General features: G+C 46.1%; 1 protein-coding gene across 1 annotated transcript in view; it reads left to right on the forward strand.

The window, feature by feature from the left end:
* LOC106562621 (ADAMTS-like protein 5) overlaps positions 1 to 21678 on the forward strand; it is a 61507-nt gene that overhangs the window by 19395 nt on the left and 20434 nt on the right. Inside the window, exons 2-6 of the mRNA XM_045708199.1 lie at positions 11731 to 11806; positions 17761 to 17921; positions 18800 to 18860; positions 20075 to 20180; positions 20941 to 21068. Of these exons, the coding sequence (XP_045564155.1) occupies positions 11731 to 11806; positions 17761 to 17921; positions 18800 to 18860; positions 20075 to 20180; positions 20941 to 21068 (532 nt within the window). The remainder of the gene's footprint in view (positions 1 to 11730; positions 11807 to 17760; positions 17922 to 18799; positions 18861 to 20074; positions 20181 to 20940; positions 21069 to 21678) is intronic.

Genomic DNA, 21678 nt, shown 5'->3' on the forward strand with positions numbered 1-21678 from the left:
GCTGAATAGTATACCTACCATAAAACATAGGCGGAATACTATACCTACCATAAAACATAGGCGGAATACTATACCTACCATAAAACATAGGCGGAATACTATACCTACCATAAAACATAGGCGGAATACTATACCTACCATAAAACATAGGCGGAATACTATACCTACCATAAAACATAGGCGGAATACTATACCTACCATAAAACATAGGCGGAATAGTATACCTACCATAAAACATAGGCTGAATACTATACCTACCATAAAACATAGGCTGAATACTATACCTACCATAAAACATAGGCGGAATAGTATACCTACCATAAAACATAGGCTGAATACTATACCTACCATAAAACATAGGCGGAATAGTATACCTACCATAAAACATAGGCTGAATACTATACCTACCATAAAACATAGGCTGAATACTATACCTACCATAAAACATAGGCTGAATACTATACCTACCATAAAACATAGGCGGAATACTATACCTACCATAAAACATAGGCGGAATAGTATACCTACCATAAAACATAGGCTGAATACTATACCTACCATAAAACATAGGCGGAATAGTATACCTACCATAAAACATAGGCGGAATACTATACCTACCATAAAACATAGGCGGAATAGTATACCTACCATAAAACATAGGCTGAATACTATACCTACCATAAAACATAGGCGGAATAGTATACCTACCATAAAACATAGGCTGAATACTATACCTACCATAAAACATAGGCTGAATACTATACCTACCATAAAACATAGGCTGAATACTATACCTACCATAAAACATAGGCGGAATAGTATACCTACCATAAAACATAGGCTATGGAACCTAAGGCAATGTCTTGCCCTGTACTACTTCCATCTCTGCCACTGCGGACAGGTCTTCATTGTCAATACGAATTTGTTCTTAATTGACCTACATGTATAAATTAAGGTTAAATAAGGTAGGTAGCTGGCACACACACACAAGTTGTTTATTTTGACTGAATTAGCATTTCTAGGGCATTGGAAAAACACACCCATTACACATCCGCATGGGTACACACGCACAAATACACTCAGTTCTTACATTTGAGAATAGTTGTGTGTCACAGTCAGGGGTGGTGGGAGGTGGCTGATCCCTGGTGGTGCTGTGGGAGAGAGAGTTAATGATGATGATGGTGGGAGGTGGATGAACCCTGGTGGTGCTGTGGGACAGAGAGTTAATGATGATGATGATGGTGGGAGGTGGCTGAACCCTGGTGGTGCTGTGGGACAGAGAGTTAATGATGATGATGGTGGGAGGTGGCTGAACCCTGGTGGTGCTGTGGGAGAGAGAGTTAATGATGATGGTGGGAGGTGGCTGAACCCTAGTGGTGCTGTGGGGGAGAGAGTTAATGATGATGATGGTGGGAGGTGGATGAACCCTGGTGGTGCTGTGGGAGAGAGAGTTAATGATGATGATGATGGTGGGAGGTGGCTGAACCCTGGTGCTGCTGTGGGAGAGAGAGTTAATGATGATGATGGTGGTGGGAGGTGGCTGAATCCTGGTGGTGCTGTGGGAGAGAGAGTTAATGATGATGGTGGGAGGTGGCTGAACCCTGGTGCTGCTGTGGGAGAGAGAGTTAATGATGATGATGGTGGGAGGTGGCTGAACCCTGGTGGTGCTGTGGGACAGAGAGTTAATGATGATGATGATGGTGGGAGGTGGCTGAACCCTGGTGGTGCTGTGGGACAGAGAGTTAATGATGATGATGGTGGGAGGTGGCTGAACCCTGGTGGTGCTGTGGGAGAGAGAGTTAATGATGATGATGGTGGGAGGTGGCTGAACCCTGGTGGTGCTGTGGGAGAGAGAGTTAATGATGATGATGGTGGGAGGTGGCTGAACCCTGGTGGTGCTGTGGGAGAGAGAGTTAATGATGATGATGATGATGATGATGGTGGGAGGTGGCTGAACCCTGGTGGTGCTGTGGGAGAGAGAGTTAATGATGATGAAGGTGGGAGGTGGCTGAACCCTGGTGGTGCTGTGGGACAGAGAGTTAATGATGATGATGGTGGGAGGTGGCTGAACCCTGGTGGTGCTGTGGGAGAGAGAGTTAATGATGATGATGGTGGGAGGTGGCTGAACCCTGGTGGTGCTGTGGGAGAGAGAGTTAATGATGATGATGGTGGGAGGTGGCTGAACCCTGGTGGTGCTGTGGGAGAGAGAGTTAATGATGATGATGGTGGTGGGAGGTGGCTGAACCCTGGTGGTGCTGTGGGAGAGAGAGTTGATGATGATGATGGTGGGAGGTGGCTGAATCCTGGTGGTGCTGTGGAGGAGAGTTAATGATGATGGTGGGAGGTAGCTGAACCCTGGTGGTGCTGTGGGAGAGAGAGTTAATGATGATGATGGTGGTTGTGTGGGTGCATTCTTGACTTTGGCTCCTGCCCTGCCCCCAGGGGCCCCAGTGGCATGGCAGCTTGTTTGTTGTTATTATCAGTGACCCCTAGAGCCGGGGCTCCTGTGTTAAGCGAGGCCTGAATTGTCCGCTCTCTCTCGAAAGCAATCGCACTCTCTCTCCCTCGTTGTCTCTGAATTCAATTCAAGGGGCTTTATTGGCATGGGAAACATATGTTAACATTGCCAAAGCAAGTGAAGTAGATAATATACAGAAGTGAAATAAACAATAAAAATGAACAGTAAACATTACACTCACAGAAGTTCCAAAAGAATAAAGACATTACAAAAGTCATGTTATGTACAGTTGAAGTTGGAAGTTGACATACACCTTAGCCAAATACATTTAAACTCAGTTTTTCACAATTCCTGACATTTAATCCTAGTAAAAATCCCTGTCTTAGGTCAGTTAGGATCACCACTTTATTTTAAGAATGTGAAATGTCAGAATAATAGTAGAGATAATCTTTTATTTCTTTCATCACATTCCCAGTGGGTCAGAAGTTTACATATACTCAATTAGTATTTGGTAGCATTGCCTTTAAATTGTTTAACTTGGGTCAAACGTTTCAGGTAGCCTTCCACAAGCTTCCCACAATAAATTGGATGAATTTTGGCCCATTCCTCCTGACAGAGCTGGTGTAACTGAGTCAGGTTTGTAGGCCTCCTTGCTCGCACACACTTTTTCAGTTCTGCCCACAAATGTTCTATAGGATTGAGGTCAGGGCTTTGTGATGGCCACTCCAATACCTTGACTTTGTTGTCCTTAAGCCATTTTGCCACAACTTTGGAAGTATGCTTGTGGTCATTGTACATTTGGAAGACCCATTTGCGACCAAGCTTTAACTTCCTGACTGATGTCTTGAGATGTTGCTTCAATATATCCACATAATTTTCCTATTCATAATGCCATCTATTTTGTGAAGTGCACCAGTCCCTCCTGCAGCAAAGCACCCCCACAACATGATGCTGCCACCCCTGTGCTTCACGGTTGGGATGGTGTTCTTCGGCTTGCAAGCCTCCCCCTTTTTCCTCCAAACATATTGATGCTCATTATGGCCAAACAGTTCTATTTTTGTTTCATCAGACCAGAGGACATTTCTCCAAAAAGTACGATCTTTGTCCCCATGTGCAGTTGCTAACCGTAGTTTGGCTATTTTATGGCGGTTTTGGAGCAGTGACTTCTTCCTTGCTGAGCGGCCTTTCCGGTTATGTTGATATAGGACTCGTTTTACTGTGGATATAGATACTTTGTACCTGTTTCCTCCAGCATCTTCACAGTGTCCTTTGCTGTTGTTCTGGGATTGATTTGCACTTTTCGCACCAAAGTACATTCATCTCTAGGAGACAGAATGCATCTCCTTCCTGAGCGGTATGATGGCTGCGTGGTCCCATGGTGTTTATACTTGCGTACTATTGTTTTGTACACATGAACGTGGTACCTTCAGCCGTACCTTGCTCCCAATGATGAACCAGACTTGTGGAGGTCTATATTTTCTTTTCTGAGGTCTTGGCTGATTTCTTTTGATTTTTCCCATGATGTCAAGCAAAGAGGCACTGAGTTTGAAGGTAGGCCTTGAAATACATCCACAGGTACACCTTCAATTTACTCAAATTATGTAAATTAGCCTATCATAAGCTTCTAAAGCCATGATATCATTTTCTGGAATTTTCCAAGCTGTTTAAAGGCACAGTCAACTTACTGTATGTAAACGTCTGACCCACTGGAATTGTGATACAGGGAATTATAAGTGAAATAATCTGTCTGTAAACAATTGTTGGAAAAATGACTTGTGTCACGCACAAAGTAGATGTCCTAACCGATTTGCCAAAACTATAGTTTGTAAATTAGAAATTTGTGGAGTGGTTGAAAAACGAGTTTTAATGACTCCAACCTAAGTGTATGTAAACTTCCAACTTCAACTGTATATATACAGTGTTGTAACGATGTGCAAATGGTTAAAGTACAAAAGGGAAAATAAATATGGGTTGTATATACAATGGTGTTTGTTCTTCACTGGTTGCCCTTTTCTTGTGGCAACAGGTCACCAACCTTGCTGCTGTGATGGCACACTGTGGTATTTCACCCAGTAGATATATGAGTTTATCAAAATAGGGTTTGTTTCCGAATTCTTTGTGGATCTGTGTAATCTGAGAGAAATATGAGTCTCTAATATGGTCATACATTTGGCAGGAAGTTAGGAAGTGCAGCTCAGTTTCCACCTCATTTTGTGGGTAGTGTGCACATAGCCTGTCTTCTCTTGAGAGCCAGGTCTGCCTACGGCGGCCTTTCTCAATAGCAAGGCTATGCTCACTGAGTCTTTACATACTGTAGTCAAAGCTTTTCTTAAGTTTGGGTCAGTAACAATGGTCAGGTATTCTGCCACGGTGTATTCTCTGTTTAGGGCCAAATAGCATTCTAGTTTGCTCTGTTTTTTGTTAATTACTTGACACATTGGAAATAATTATATTTTTGTTTTCTCATGATTTGGTTGGGCCTAATTGTGTTGCTGTCCTGGGTCTCTGTGGGGTCTATTTGTGAACAGATCCCCAGGACCAGCTTGCTTAGGGGACTCTTCTCCAGGTTCATCTCTTTGTAGATGATGGCTTTGTTATGGAAGGTTTGGGAGTCGCTTCCTTGTAGGTGGTTGTAGAATTGAACTTCTTATGGATCATTGGGACGCTAGCGTCCCACCTCGACAACATCCGGTGAAATTGCAGAGCGCGAAATTCAAATTACATAAATTGTAATATTAAACATTCATTAAAATACAAATGTCATACATCAGTTAAAAGCTTAACTCCTTGTTAATCCAGCCGCTTTCAGATTTCAAAAAGGCTTCACGGCGAAAGCACACCATGCGATTATCTGAGGACAGCGCCCTGCAGACAAAAGCATTACATACATTTCCAACCAAGCAGAGGCATCACGAAAGTCAGAAATAGCGATAAAATAAATCACTTACCTTTGAAGATCTTCATCTGGTTGCAATCACAAGGGTCCCAGCTACATAACAAATGGTACTTTTGTTCGATAAAGTCCTTTATATCCCCAAAAAGTCAGTTTCATTGGCGCGCTTGACTCAGTAATCCACCGGTTTCCCTCGTTCAAAATGCATACAAATGAATCCCATAAGTTACCAATAAACTTCTTCCAAACATATCAAACAACGTTCCTAATCAATCCTCAGGTACCCTAATCAAATTTAAGATGGAGAATACCGGAGACCATTAACAGAGATAAAAAACGAAGTACGCACCCTTACCGGAACGTGCAACAAACACTACAGCCAAAATGTGAGCCACTTACTAAAACTACAAATTCTAGCTCATTTTTCAAAAAACAAGCCTGAAACTCTTTCTAAAGACTGTTTACATCTAGTGGAAGTCCTAGGAACTGCACTCTGGGAGGTATTCCTTTTATATTCCCATTGACAGCCATAGTAATCAGGGGTGAGCTGAAAAAACATGCCATATCAGTTCTGTTATACTCACAGACATTATGTTAACAGTTCTGGAAACGTTAGAGTGATTTCTATCCAATACTACCAATTATATGCATATCCTAGCTTCTGGGCCTGAGTAACAGGCAGTTTACTTTGGGCACCTCATTCATCCAAACTTCCGAATACTGCCCACTAGCCCGAAGAAGTTTTAATGGCTCTTTTCTGGATTTTGATAATTAGCGGGTATCGGCCTAATTCTGCTCTGCATTATTTGGTGTTTTACGTTGTACACGGAATATATTTTTGCAGAATTCTGCATGCAGAGTCTCAATTTGGTCTTTGTCCCATTTTGTGAATTATTGGTTGGTGAGCGGACCCCAGACCTCACAACCATAAAGGGCAATGGGTTCTATAACTGATATTTTAAGTATTTTTAGCCAGATCCTAATTGGTATGTCAAATTTGATGTTCCTTTTGATGGCATAGAATGCCCTTCTTGCCATGTCTTGTAACGGCTGTCTTCTGTGGAAATGGACCAAGGTGCAGCAGGTTGCGTGTTCATCATGATAATTTATTAAATAAACGTGAACACGGGAAAACCAATAAACAAAAGAGAACGACAGACCGACAGTTTTACAGGCTAAGTACTTACATACAGCAGTGCAAAATCAACTACCCACAAAACCAAGTGACAAACATACTCCTACATATATGACTCCCAATCAGGAACAACGATCCCCAGCTGTTCCTGATCAGGAGTCACAAGACCAACACAGAACACAAGACTGCCACGTCCTGACCCCAAAACTACAACAACAGCTCCATCTGCTGGTCAGGACGTGACAGTACCCCCCCCTCAAGGTGCAGACCCCGGAATGCACCTAACAACGAAAAAACACCAACAAACAAAATCCCCAACAAAACCCATAAACAATAACCCCTAAACAATAAGGGAGGGAAGGGAGGGTGGCTGCCGTCAACGACGGCACTGTGCTACACCCTCCCTCCCCAACCCACCTATCCTGGAGGTGGCTCCGGTGCAGGACGTGGACCCTGCTCCACCCTCGGCGTCGCCCACTTCGGTGGAGCCGATAGCTGCGCCAGGCAGACGGACCCCTCGAGCCGGGCCGGAGGACAGGAGGGCCCCTCGGGCTGGGCCGGGGGACAGGAAGGCATGCGGGCCCCTCGGGCTGGGCCGGAAAGCATGCGGGCCCCTCGGGCTGGGCCGGAAGGCATGCGGGCCCCTCGGGCTGGGCCGGAAGGCATGCGGGCCACTCGGGCTGGGCCGGAAGGCATGCGGGCCACTCGGGCTGGGCCGGAAGGCATGCGGACCACTCGGGCTGGGCCGGAAGGCAGGAGGACCACTCGGGCTGGACCGGAGGGCAGGAGGACCACTCGGGCTGGACCGGAGGGCAGGAGGACCACTCGGGCTGGACCGAAGGGCAGGAGGACCCCTCGGGCTGATCCTGACAGGCCGGGCACCCTGGCAGATCAGGGCAGGCGGGCACCTCTGGCAGAACCGGGCAGTCCGGCCACTCTGGCAGAACAGGGCAGTCCGGCCACTCTGGCAGAACAGGGCAGTCCGGCCACTCTGGCAGAACAGGGCAGTCCGGCCACTCTGGCAGAACAGGGCAGTCCGGCCACTCTGGCAGAACAGGGCAGTCCGGCCACTCTGGCAGAACAGGGCAGTCCGGCCACTCTGGCAGAACAGGGCAGTCCGGCCACTCTGGCAGAACAGGGCAGTCCGGCCACTCCGGCAGAACAGGGCAGTCCGGCCACTCCGGCAGTTCAGGGCAGTCCGGCCACTCCGGCAGTTCAGCGCAGTCCGGCCACTCCGGCAGTTCAGCGCAGTCCGGCCACTCCGGCAGTTCAGCGCAGTCCGGCCACTCCGGCAGTTCAGCGCAGTCCGACCACTCCGGCAGTTCAGCGCAGTCCGGCCACTCCGGCGACTGTTGACTGGCGGGCAGCTCCGACGACTGTTGACTGGCGGGCAGCTCCGACGACTGTTGACTGGCGGGCAGCTCCGACGACTGTTGACTGGCGGGCAGCTCCGACGACTGTTGACTGGCGGGCAGCTCCGACGACTGTTGACTGGCGGGCAGCTCCGACGACTGTTGACTGGCGGGCAGCTCTGGTGACTGTTGACTGGCGGGCAGCTCTGATGACGACTGTTGACTCCTGATGCGTGGGGCAGGTATTGGACGTACCAGCCTGGAGACACGCACCTCCATGCTAGTGTGTCTAGCGGGAAACACCGGACCGAAAGGGCGCACTGGCGGTCTTGAGTGCAGGGTTGGCATCACCCCTTCCAGCTCGATGCTCCCCTTGCCCTGGCACCTGCGGGGCGCTGGTACTGGGCGCACTGGGCTGTGCGTCCGTATAGGCGAGATGGTGCGCACCTCAGCGTAACATGGCGCCCTCCACCTCGTACGCACCTCCCTGTAGTCACGGGTAGCTGGCTTACGGCTCTTCCCTGGCCTGGCCAAACTACCCGTGTGCCCCCCCCCCAAAAAATCTTGGGGCTGCCTCTCGGGTTCCCTTAGCTCCCTTAACTTGTCCGCCCAGAATTTTCTTTCGTCCTGCCAGGTCCATTCTTCCATTTTCTTCTCCTGTGGCTTCCTCCTCTTCTGCTGCTTGGTCCTTTGGTGGGTAGTTCTGTAACGGCTGTCTTCTGTGGAAATGGACCAAGGTGCAGCAGGTTGCGTGTTCATCATGATAATTTATTAAATAAACGTGAACACGGGAAAACCAATAAACAAAAGAGAACGACAGACCGACAGTTTTACAGGCTAAGTACTTACATACAGCAGTGCAAAATCAACTACCCACAAAACCAAGTGACAAACATACTCCTACATATATGACTCCCAATCAGGAACAACGATCCCCAGCTGTTCCTGATCAGGAGTCACAAGACCAACACAGAACACAAGACTGCCACGTCCTGACCCCAAAACTACAACAACAGCTCCATCTGCTGGTCAGGACGTGACATGTCTCTCAGATCGTTCACAGCTTTGTTGAAGTTACCTGTGGTGCTGATGTTTAGGCCAAGGTATGTATAGTTTGTGTGCTCTATGGCAACGGTGTCTAGATGGAATTTGAATTTGTGGTCCTGGCGACTGGACCTTTTTTGAAACACCATTATTTTGGTTTACAAAGATTTACTGTCAGGGCCCAGATCTGTCAGAATTTGTGCAGAAGATCTAGGTGCTGCTGTAGGCCCTCCTTGGTTGGTGACAGAAGCACCAGATCTTCAGCAAACAGACATTTGACTTCAGATTCTAGTAGGGTGAGGCCGGGTGCTGTAGACTTTTTTTCTATTGGCCTCGCCAATTCGTTGATATATATGTTGAAGAGGGTGGGGCTTAAGCTGCATCCCTGTCTCACCCCACGGCCCTGTGGGAAGAAATGTGTGTTTTTTGCCTATTTTAACCACACACTTGTTGTGTACATGGATTTGATAATGTTGTATGTTTTCCCCCAACACCACTTTCCATCAATGTGTATAGCAGACCTTCATGCCAAATTGAGTCGAAGGCTTTTTTGAAATCAACAAAACATTAGAAGACTTTGCCTTTGTTTTGGTTTGTTTGTTTATCAATTAGGGTGTGCAGGGTGAATACGTGGTCTACCATTTGTTAATTTGGTAAAAAGCCAATTTGACATTTGCTCAGTACATTGTTTTCGCTGAGGAAATGTATGAGTCTGCTGTTAATGATAATGCAGAGGATTTTTCCCAAGGTTGCTGTTGACGCATGTCCCACGGTAGTTATTGGGGTCAAATCTATCTCCACTTTTGTGGATTGGGGTGATCAGTCCTTGGTTCCAAATATTGGGGAAGATTCCAGAGCTAAGGATGATATTAACAATTTAAGTATAGCCAATTGAAATGTGTTGTCTGTATATTTTATCATTTCATCGAGGATACCATCAACACCACAGGCCTTTTTGGGTTGGAGGCTTTTTATTTTGTCCTGTAGTTCATTCAAGGTAATTGGAGAATCCAGTGGGTTCTGGTAGTCTTTAATAGTTGATTCTAAGATTTGTATTTGATCATGTATATTTTTTGCTCTTTGTTATAGAGCCAAAAAGATTGGAGAATTGGTTTACCCATACATCTCCATTTGGATAGCTAATTCTTTGTGTTGTTTGTTTAGTGTTTTCTAATTTTCCCAGAAGTGGTTAGTCTATGGATTCTTCAATTACATTGAGCTGATTTCTGACGTGCTGTTCCTTCTTTTTTCCGTTGTGTATTTCTGTATTGTTTTAGTGATTCACCATAGTGAAGGCATAGACTCAGGTTTTCTGGGTCTCTATGTTTTTGGTTGGACAGGTTTCTCAATTTCTTTCTTAGGTTTTTACATTCTTCATCAAACCATTTGTCATTGTTGTTCATTTTCCTTGTTTTTTTGTTTAGATTTTTTTGGATTAGACAGGGAAGCTGAGAGGTCAAATATACTGTTAACATTTTCTACTGACAAATTTACACCTTCACTATTACAGTGGAATGTTTTGTCCAGGAAGTTGTCTAAAAGGGATTGAATTAGTTGTTGCCTAATTGTTTTTTGGTAGGTGTCCACACTACATTCCTTCCCTCTATAGCATTTCTTAATATTACTGAGCTTTGATGCTTCATGATTGAGTATTGCTCTGTTCATTTTGCTATGATCTGATAGGGGTGTCAATGGGCTGAATGCTCTGAGAGACTCTGGGTTGAGGTCAATGATAAAGTAGTCTACAGTACTACTGCCAAGAGATGTGCTATAGGTGTAGCTACCATAGGAGTCCCCTCGAAGCCTACCATTGACTATGTACATACCCAGCGAGCGACAGAACTGCAGGAGTTGTGACCCGTTTTTGTTGGTTATGTTGTCATAGTTGTGCCTAGAGGGGCATATGAGGGAGGGAATGCTGTCACCTCTAGGCAGGTGTTTGTCCACCTGTGTGCTGAGGGTGTCAGGTTCTTGTTCGGTTCTGGCATTTAGGTCGCCACAGACTCTGACCTTCATCTGCCTGCTGGTCTCAGCCGTCTGACTGTCTCTCTCTCTCTCGATGGGTCTCTCTCTCTCGATGGGTCTCTCTCTCTCATTGTCTCCCGATGGGTTTCTCTCTCTCGCTTCTCTCTCTCTCTCTCTCTCTCTCTCCTCTCTCATTGTCTCCCGTTGGGTCTCTCTCTCTCTCTCTCTCTCTCTCTCTCTCTCTCTCTCTCTCTCTCTCTCTCTCTCTCTCTCTCTCTGTCTCTCTCTCTCTCTCTCTGTCCCACTTTCTATCTGTTTGTGTCTGTCTTTCTCTCTCTCTCTTTTTCTTGCTATTTCCTTCTGGCCTGTCATGTCTGCCCACAAGATGGATATCTCCACTACAAATGTACCACTCTACATCTCCAAGGGTGCACTTGGGCTAGTGCCATTCACATATGCACAGCATCAGGAATCTTGCTTAGATATTACAACATATAGCTTGAATTTAATAATTTACCTGATTTCTTTGTCCTTCTGTCTCTGTATCTCTGCCTTTCTCTCTGTCTCTGTCTTGAACTCAGTGAGGATGTCTCTTTCTGTCTCTGTCTTTGTCTCTCTGTCTCTATGTGTTTAACTACTGTAAGTGAGGATTTGTCAATAAAGACCATCAAAAATCTCTCTTCTCTCCCTCCTCCCCTCTCTCTCTGTCTTTCGCTTTCCCTCTCTCTCACCTCCCTCTCTCTCGCTGTCCCCCCTCATTTCTCTCTCTCTCTCTCTCTCTCTGATTGAATCGGGGTTGTTTATCGATGTGATGGTGTGATTGGTATGGAGAAAAGCTGGGTGCGTAACTGACAGAGGTTGTTTATTGTCTGTCTGTCTCCAGGAGGTTGTCTCTCTGCCAGGCTCTGACCTTCATCTGCCTGCTGGTCTCTGCCGTCTGCCTGTCCTCCCAGCCCAGCGTAAGTTAGTTCTGTCTTCTTCACTCCCTTCTCCAGCACACCTCATTAACACTGATAGACATGTCCACAGCGCCTGCTGAGGGCTGGGTTTCACATCGCTAAAGAAGTTTCTTATTTCTCTCCACAGCCCTGATGCACAGCTGCGAGAGAGTAACAATTATACAGTATATGTGTGAACGAACAGAATTTGTCAAATGTAGCACTACAAATGTAGCGTGTGATTTCATGTTGTCAAGATAACACTACTAAATAATGAATATTAACACTTTCGCTAGGAAAGCTTTTGGAAACCTCAGACAAGAATGTTTGGATTCACCTCAACACCTACTGACTGGATGCCCACGGTTTTGAGTCAGTTCATGAAAGTCCCCACAATGCTACATTAATGGGACATTTCCAATCATCCCCCTGAAATGGCTGACGTGAAATGGAATTGAACCCATCCTGGCTGGACGCTTTATAAACTCACACCCCCATTCAGTAGCCTGCTCCCAGATCTGTTTGTGCGGTCTTGCCAACTCCTATTGGCTTGACAATGACCATAGGAGTTGGCAAGACGGCAGAAACAGGTCTGAGAACAGGGCCTGATTAGTCTGATGCTCTAATCTGTGTGAAGAAAGTTTGCGTACCAAATGGCACCCTATTCCCTATATAGTGCATTACTAACCCTAACCCTATGGGCCCTGGTCAAAAGTAGTGGCCTATATAAGGAATAGGGTGCCTGTTCTCCAGTGTTTCCCTGAGGAAAATCCAGGTCATTTAGATAATATAGAAATCAAAGTGCTCCAACTAGTATCAGATGTGATGAGGGGTCCTGCTGGCACGGCTACTGAGGTTCTGAGGTTCTGGAAGAAAGGAGCTGATTGGAATGTTTGTGTAGCGTTTAGCCTGCTAATGAAGGCGGGGACGGCGGCATGTTCCTATAGGGCTGGTAGTTACTCTCCATCTCTCTCCCATCTGGGCACGCTCTAATTGCTGCGTTGCCCCTCGCTTCTCCTTCAAGCGGAGCGGCCATCTTTCATCACTGTTTGTCTGGTTGCCAGGGAGAGCCTGAGGGTAAGGAGGCTTTCCTGACACACGTACACACACACACCCCTCACACTCCCCCACACACACCTCCTCCTGACATCCCAAATAGTCCCCTGTCCACCCCCCTTAAACAAAGCTGTGTTTTTATTAACATGACTTTTCCATCCAGTCCTTCCGTTCTGTCCCTCCGTCAGAGACGTCAAAGCCAAGTGCCTTCCTCTCCAGTTTCCCTCAGAATGTTGACACACAGACAGGCCGGTTTAAAACGCTGGTCCCACTAAATGTGGCAGCAAACTGAACTTGAGGTTGAATTTACAGCCTTGTTAACACTATCTGTTGGTCCTGGACTCTTTCTTTCCTTCTTTCACTCTTACTCTCTCTCTCTCTCTCTCTCTCTCTCTCTCTCACACACACACACACACACACACACACACACACACACACACACACACACACACACACACACACACACACACACACACTACCCTCAGGTGGCTGAGACAGTCAACCATTGGCCAGCCATGTCCGTTAACCCTCAGCCAATCACCAGTGTCATTCCTCTGACTGACTGGGCTATAGTGAAAAGGGGAGTGATCAAATGGAGCACTTTACAGATTTTTGTCCGACTAAGGTAGGCATGTGCCAAACTCTTCAAGTCAACTAAGGTGAAATCATGTCATGGGCGGGATCTGAACCCGGGTCACCCACGGTTGAGACCAAAGTCTCAAATCAAAGTTTATTGGTCGCATATTTTATAGAGGTTGCAGTGAAATGCTTAAGTTACTAGCTCCTAACAATGCAGTATCATGTCAATCAAGTACACAAATAATAAACAAGATATAACAAATAAATAAAAACACAACAAGAAATCAAGATTATAGAGTATTTTGTTTAGATCATTTAATACAAAATGATTACTAAATACATTTTAATCCCACTTTGTAACACAACAAAATTTGGAAAAATCAAGGGGTATGAATACTTTCTGAAGGCACTGTAGATGTATGTGAATGATGTGTATAGACAATATGGACAGTATCTGAATAGAAAGATGTGTATAGCAGTGGTTATATAGGATGAGTCATGACTAGAATACACTATATACATGTTAATTAGGTAAAACAGTATGTAAACATTATTAAAGTGACCAGTGTTCAGTGACTCTATGTACATAGGGCACTGCTCTCTAAGGTGTGGGGTAGAGTACCCGGTGGTAGCCGGCTAGTGACCGTGTCTGAGGTTCAGGGCAGGGTACTGGGCCGGTTAGTAGTGACTCTCGGTCCCAGATTTGATGGTCCCAGTCTCTTGATGCACCTGTACTGTCTCCTCCTTCTAGATGGTAGCGGGGTGAACAGGCCGTGTCTCGGAGGGCTGAGGTCCTTGATCTTCTTGGCCTTCCTGTGACAACGGGTGCTGTAGATGTCCTGGAGGGCAGGCAATGTGCCCCTGATGAAGCGTTGGGCTTACTACACCACCCTCTGGAGAGCCCTGCAGTTGCGGGCGATGCGATTGCCGTACCAGGCGGTGATACATCCCGACAGGATGCTCTCAATGGTGCAAGTTTGTGAGGATCTTAGGGGCCAAGCCAAATTTCTTCAGCCTCCTGATGTTGAAGAGGCGCTGTTGTGCCTTCTTCACCACACTGTCTGTCTGTGTGAAGAGACCATTTCAGGTCACCAGTGTTGTGCACGCCGAGGAACATGAAACCTTTTACCCTCTCCATCGATGTGGATGGGGGTGTGCTCTCTCTGCTGTCTCCTGTAGTCTACGATCAGCTCCTTTGTTTTGTTGACGTTGAGGGAGAGGTTATTTTCCTGGCACCACTCCACCAGCGCTCTCACCTCCTCCCTGTTAGTGGTCTTGTCATTGTTGGTAATCAGGCCTACCACTGTTGTGTTGTCAGCAAACTTGATGATTGAGTTGGAGACGTGCCTGGCCACACACTCATGGGTGAACAGGGAGTACACCGTTATAGACTTGACATTGATTTTGAAGTCGCAGGCAGGGCCACCTCATCACCAGACCATGAACCTGTGGTGTGTTGCTACACACAGGTGCTGGGCACAAATGCACTATGTATAAAGAAAGGCCAGCACACTGTATAATGCTGCTCCCCTGTGCTTTATCCATCCACCATGTTACACAAACAACAATTCAACTTTGTGGAAGTCTTTATTCTCTTACCTTAACTCTTACCAGAGTCTTACCTGAGTCATTCAGATGCATCAAAATTATACACTTGAAAAACAACAATCTACCATGATAACTACCATAGATACCAATACTATTATTTCGTCTTCATGAAGGTGTGACTAGAAATGGTGTGAATGACGTTTTGTATCTGCTTCATCAGGGCCCGTATTCTGTCTCGGAGTAGGACTCTTGATCCACGATGTCCTGTCCATGTACGAATATTCCATCTACAAGGCAAAACTGATCCTAGATCAGCACAGTTCTCCTGAATCTTCTCTGGGATTAGTTTATGCGCATGTTCCTCAGCCACAAATCCACAATCTAGTCCAACAGCTAAGTAAACCTAGTGTTAATTTAGGATCCGTCTTCCCTTTTTGAATCCCAATGAATAAGATTACATAGACGGGGGACCTGATCCTAGATCAGCACTCCTACCCTGAGACGTCCATCCATTCTGGTATCCAAGTCAACCTGATTACCTATAAGCCACTCTGAGAGCATTCAATTCAGAGGTCTTGTGGTTAGACTATCCGCCTTTTTAAATGTATTTTATATTTAACAAGACAAGTCAGTTAAGAACAAATTCTTATTTACAATGCCGGCCTACCCCAGCCAAACCCAGACAACGCTGGGCCAATTGTGCGCCGCCCTATGGGACTCCCAATCACAGACAGATGTAACACAGCCTGGATTTGAACCAGGGACTTTAGGGACACCTCTTGCACTGAGATGCAGTGCCTTAGACCGCTGCACCACTCGGGAGTCCAAGAAGAGATTGAGATTGGAAGGTTGTGGGTTTGTTTCCTGGTCGAGTCGTACCAAAGACTCTAAAAACCGGGGCTCTCTGCTTTGCACTCAGCAGTAGGGAGATAGTTTGGCGGTAAGGCCCTGCGACAGACTAGCATAGCATCCTGTCCAAGGGGTGTACATCAAGCTGCCTCACACTACACACACTCCTGTCCTATGGGCTGTTTTGGCTCGGACAAAGATTACTTATTTACTCTGTAAAAGTGAAGGGGATTCCTGATTCGCTGTACCTTACCTTCAATCACCTCTCCCGGAATAGATTGAGGGATAAGGGGATTGGGGGGTGTTTGGAAAGGTCAGAGGTTGTTTTCATTAATCTAAAATGCCGGGCCTTCCAATCTCCAACTTTATCGATGCTAATTTAACTGGCGGTGGTGGTAACCCCAGGTGACCTTGCCATGACCATAAGTCCTCTAGACTAGTCACTCCTGAACCTTAACGGAGGGAAACCTGACTGTCAGTTGGAAAGACTCAGACTTTGGGGCCGATTTCCAATCCACTCACTTGGCCCTTAGTGACTCCCCCCCATTGACCTGAAAATACCTGATTAGTATAGAACTAATATGGCCTAAACTCCACCCAGGGCTAGGGCTCTCAGAGAGATAGGTGGGGATATAACCATATTGCTTACAGCTATGCACAACAAGGGAACTGATTGATCTGAAACCGGGCCAATAGTAGCCAACCAGGAAGTCAGACAGGGTGAACACACACCTTTGGCACGGGTGTCAACCACGTACGTGCACAGCAATGCTTTCAGTAGAAGTGGATATGTTTGTCAGTTAGTGATACATATTAATGTGTACTATAAGTGAAAGGTTTTGAAGCCCATGCTCTGCTTCCTGATGAAAGATAAGATGAATCACTGCCAGTTTAAATCCACCTCCAGTGAAACCCTGGAATGCTTTTGAAAATTAACCTTGTAGTTCTCTCATCATTTTGTTGTTTGGCTGTGTTTACTGTTGTCACATAGGGGTGCAGGTACACACACACACACACACACACACACTTGAAATAGATTTATGTGATGGAGATTAAGTTTTTATAGACAGCACTAAACAACTGGCTTCCCCAAGGTGATCTTGTTGACAGGTAGCAGGATGTGTACACACACACACACACACACACACACACACACACACACACACACACACACACACACACACACACACACACACACACACACACACACATACTACACCCCTTTCACACATTCATGGCATTTACCTCACCTATACCTCGCTTTCACCCCCTCCTCTCTCTCTCACACACACACAGACACACACACACACGCACACCGACACACACAAACACATTGATGCACTCTCTCACACACACACACACCACACACCACACACACACACACACACACACACACACACACACACACACACACACACACACACACACACACACACAGTGTGATATGTTAAATACTTATCCAGGCATTGTAAGATCTGCTATGCGTCTATGTAGTCAGGCATGAACTCAACCTTTATGAATATGGGCCCAGAGCTCCACAATGGGGAGAGAGTTGTTTGATTTATTCTGGCAATACATGTTCATGCTCAATCATTTGGAATGAATGTACTGCTTTAATCATAATATGTGAGTGGTAATAACGGAAACTGATTTGACTGTTGTCTAAGTGTATTGTTGAATGACCAAATCCATCAGCCAATCGTTCAATCCAAAGTGACGTATCTTCTAAGGAATCATAATTGGGGCCCTAGAGAATCCATTCTCCAACCAATAAGCTAATGGCCTTGGCCCTCTGGGATCAGTTCTGTAGGAATCAATGAATAATCAGTTGATGCAGAGTGCTGTTTGTAATGTATGTGAACCATTAGAAATATATCAATAGATAGAGTCTAGTTTACTTTACGTCAATAAACGATGTTGACCTCTGACCTTCTGTGTCCCAGTCTTCCTGGGTGTCTGCGTGGGGTCCTTCAGAGGGTCGTTCAGCGCGTGCCCGACGACAGCTGCACTACAGGAACGAATGGGCCCTGTGGAATGGCTGGTCCGTGTGCTCGCGCTCATGTGGGGGAGGGGCCTCTGTGCGTACACGCACCTGCATCACCAGGTAAGAACCAGGGATGGTCCAATCACAACAGAGACCTGTTTCAAACAGGTTAATCCTCAAAAAATGTAAGTAAATGTCTTTGTATGCTGCTTTCTCTGTATTTGCTGTGGTCTATCTAGTAATAAAACATGAGAACACAATGACTACCACAAACTTTCCCATTCAAGTCAGTTTTCTGTAATGGGATGACCAGTGGCCTTATTTAATGTGCCCATAAGTGTACAGTCTTAAACTAAAAGTGCATTATCATAATTTTCACAATTTCACAGTATTATTCCAACCTTATTTTGTGGAAATATAAAACATAGAAAGATCAAGTTTTTAACTGGACAGGGCCTTTAACATTTTGACCACAATGGCCCCAGTCAGATTTACTACTTCTCAAATGAAAACATTTGGCTGGAGGCTCATCCCTGTGTTCAGTAGGCTTACAGTAATCTCTGTTAAAGCAGAAGTAAAATCTCACGGAATTTGGTCAGCTGCATGTTTAACTTCGGTGTTCATATATATTACACATTTTCATTTCCAGCAAATACCAAGTCTCCCCCCGTTGCAAAAGGAAACTCTCAGGCAAAGCCCCCCGCCCCCCCTTCCGATCCGTGTGGGCACAGGTGCGAAGCACTCGAGGCGAATCAGTTTAAGCATCGCCTTTTCCCAATCCTGATTCATCCAAATAACCAGTGACCAAAAAAATTAACTAATGCTGCTCGGATCTCACACATCCCATTCAGTCCTGGCAGATTCTCTCGGTCTACACACAGAATCTGCCCACGGGACATCAGGCTAACCGTAATAGCATTTATTTGATTGTTACACCATAGAACCCTCATTATTTCTAAGTCATTGTCATTTTCATAAATGACTGAACTCTGTCCCAGGAACCCAGTTGGCGGACCATGTTCAGGAGACCCCAGACAATACAAGATCTGCAACACCAAGGTATGAATCAACACGATGACATCACCATACAGGGAAACCAGTATGCTGTGTTTGCACGTCTATCATGCCAAGACCTACTGGGCCAATACAACATCCAGAATATCATGCAGCCAAGTGAGGGTCAAGCTTGTGTACGGCACGCAATGGAAAACGGTTTAAAACATTTAGGAAAGGAACATTTAAAGGAGCATTTTGTTTCGGATGAGTCCAGGAAGTCCCTTTAGTCTAATTAGCATGTCCCTGGTCTCATCTGTTGAAGTGAGAACTCCTCTGACTCCTGCCGTAGGCCTACATGACACGCTGGCAAGACAATGGATAAACACAACAGAACGAGGAGTTGGCTAAGTCATTAACAGATCTGTAACCCTGCGTCGGCCTTGTGTGTATGACAGGAATTTGTAACATATCAATTTGTCACTTGTTGCAATCTCGTTGTAACTGTAACTTGTTGTCATGTGCTGTCTACTGCAGACCCCCATTCACGCTTTGCCCCAAGACACAAGGGTTCGATTCCTGGTCCGCCCTAAAGTCACTTTCAACCCTGCATCATCCCTTTCTGCTTTCTCCCTTTCTTCACTGTCTAAGAATAACCAAACCGAAGGAAAAATACATCTGTTCTCCTTAAAAAAAAAGTGTAATCAGGATCACAACTTTTGAATGATGGATTTCTATACTGAAAGGTCGATGCAGACTTTTGTATTGTTGTCAAACATTTTGAAACGATAAGCTAAGTGTGCTTCAGGGCTGATAACAAAGTTGGTTCAGTGAATGTGAACTGTGCTGTTACTATATTTAACTAAGCAGGTATGCTGTCTGGGCGTGATCAGTTTCACTGAAACATGAACCTGTCACTCCATTGTACTGTACACAAGTTGAGCTCCTGATACTATATGAACAGTACATATGCTTCTATCTGAGTCCCATAAATAGATAGATACAACAGAGTTTTCATCTACACCCTCAGTGAATAGTATATTTCCATGGTATATATTCTTGAAGATATACCGTCCAAGACGTTGGTTACCTTGGAAGGTATACGGCGAGGATCCTCTGTCAGACGTATGGGTGTGTACATGTGTGTTTAGACAGTGAGTCAGTATTGGGTACAGTATATTAAACATATTAACATAAGGTGGTGAGGTGTGTTGAGGCATGCATGTGTGTGTGCATAGCACTGGGTAACCAGGTCTCTACTGTATATCTGTTTGCTGTAGGGGTGTGCTGGGGGCTCAGAGGACTTCAGGGAGATGCAGTGTTCTGCCTACAACGACAGACCGCTGGTGACTGGAAACAGTTACAGATGGACCACCTTCCATGGAGGTCGGTGAGGCGTGTGTGTGTGTGTGTGTGTGTGTGTGTGTGTGTGTGTGTGTGTGTGTGTGTGTGTGTGTGTGTGTGTGTGTGTGTGTGTGTGTGTGTGTGTGTGTGTGTGTGTGTGTGTGTGTGTGTGTGTGTGTGTGTGTGTGTGTGTGTGTGCGTGCGTGCTAAATGTGGCATGTGTCCATTGGGAAATCTGCTTGTCATTTGGCCACATCTGTATTATGAGTTCAGTCCATACTCTCCACTGACCTGTTTCACCCTTTCCCCTCTGTACCCTACCCCCACCACTACTACTCCCCCCCTTCCTACCTCTTTCCCCGTTCTCCTACCTCCTTCTCCGTTCTCCTACCTCCTTCCCCGTTCTCCTACCTCCTTCTCCGTTCTCCTACCTCCTTCCCCGTTCTCCTACCTCCTTCCCCGTTCTCCTACCTCCTTCCCCGTTCTCCTACCTCCTTCTCCGTTCTCCTACCTCCTTCCCCGTTCTCCTACCTCCTTCTCCGTTCTCCTACCTCCTTCCATTCCCATCTGTCCTCCACCTGCTACTAGTTACCTCCATCCATTAAAATGTACAGTTCTTTTAAACCCTGTACTGCAGTACTACAGCTAGGAGAAAATAGACTAGAATAGCCAGTAACGTGACTCACCCAACTTTCTAGTAACTGTACTGGTTAGTTGTATGTGAGAGGTAATGTCTGTCAGTGAGGAGGTTGTATATATGTGTATGTTTACATTGTCTTGTAATACCACCTCCTAACCTAAGGTTCTAACCCGTGTGAGCTGAGCTGTCTGGCCCAGGGTCACAACTTCTACTACAACTTTGGTCGCGTCCTGGACGGCACTGCCTGCAGTAAAGAGGCTGGAGATGTGTGTGTCAATGGAAAATGCTTGGTGAGTGACAATTTTGTGTGTGTGTGTCAGGCAGTACCGGAATCAAAAGCACACACTCTCACTCATCCCCTTTCTCTCATGTCTGGACAGTATTGGGACTGTCTCTGTCTGGACAGTATTGGGACTGTCTCTGTCTGGACAGTATTGGGACTGTCTCTGTCTGGACAGTATTGGGACTGTCTCTGTCTGGACAGTATTGGGACTGTCTCTGTCTGGACAGTATTGGGACTGTCTCTGTCTGGACAGTATTGGGACTGTCTCTGTCTGGACAGTATTGGGACTGTCTCTGTCTGGACAGTATTGGGACTGTCTCTGTCTGGACAGTATTGGGCCTGTCCCTGTCTGGACAGTATTGGGACTGTCCCTGTCTGGACAGTATTGGGACTGTCTCTGTCTGGACAGTATTGGGACTGTCTCTGTCTGGACAGTATTGGGACTGTCTCTGTCTGGACAGTATTGGGACTGTGTTGACCATTTCCGCTGGTTCCCTTAGGAGTAGTTTACTCATCCTGTGCGTTAGGACCAGAGTGCACTTGTCAGAGCACCCCCCCCCCCTGCACACACACACACACACACACACACGCACGCACGCACACACACAGCCTCTAAA

This window comes from Salmo salar, chromosome ssa26 (assembly GCF_905237065.1).
Source record: "Salmo salar chromosome ssa26, Ssal_v3.1, whole genome shotgun sequence".
Taxonomy (NCBI): Eukaryota; Metazoa; Chordata; class Actinopteri; order Salmoniformes; family Salmonidae; genus Salmo; species Salmo salar.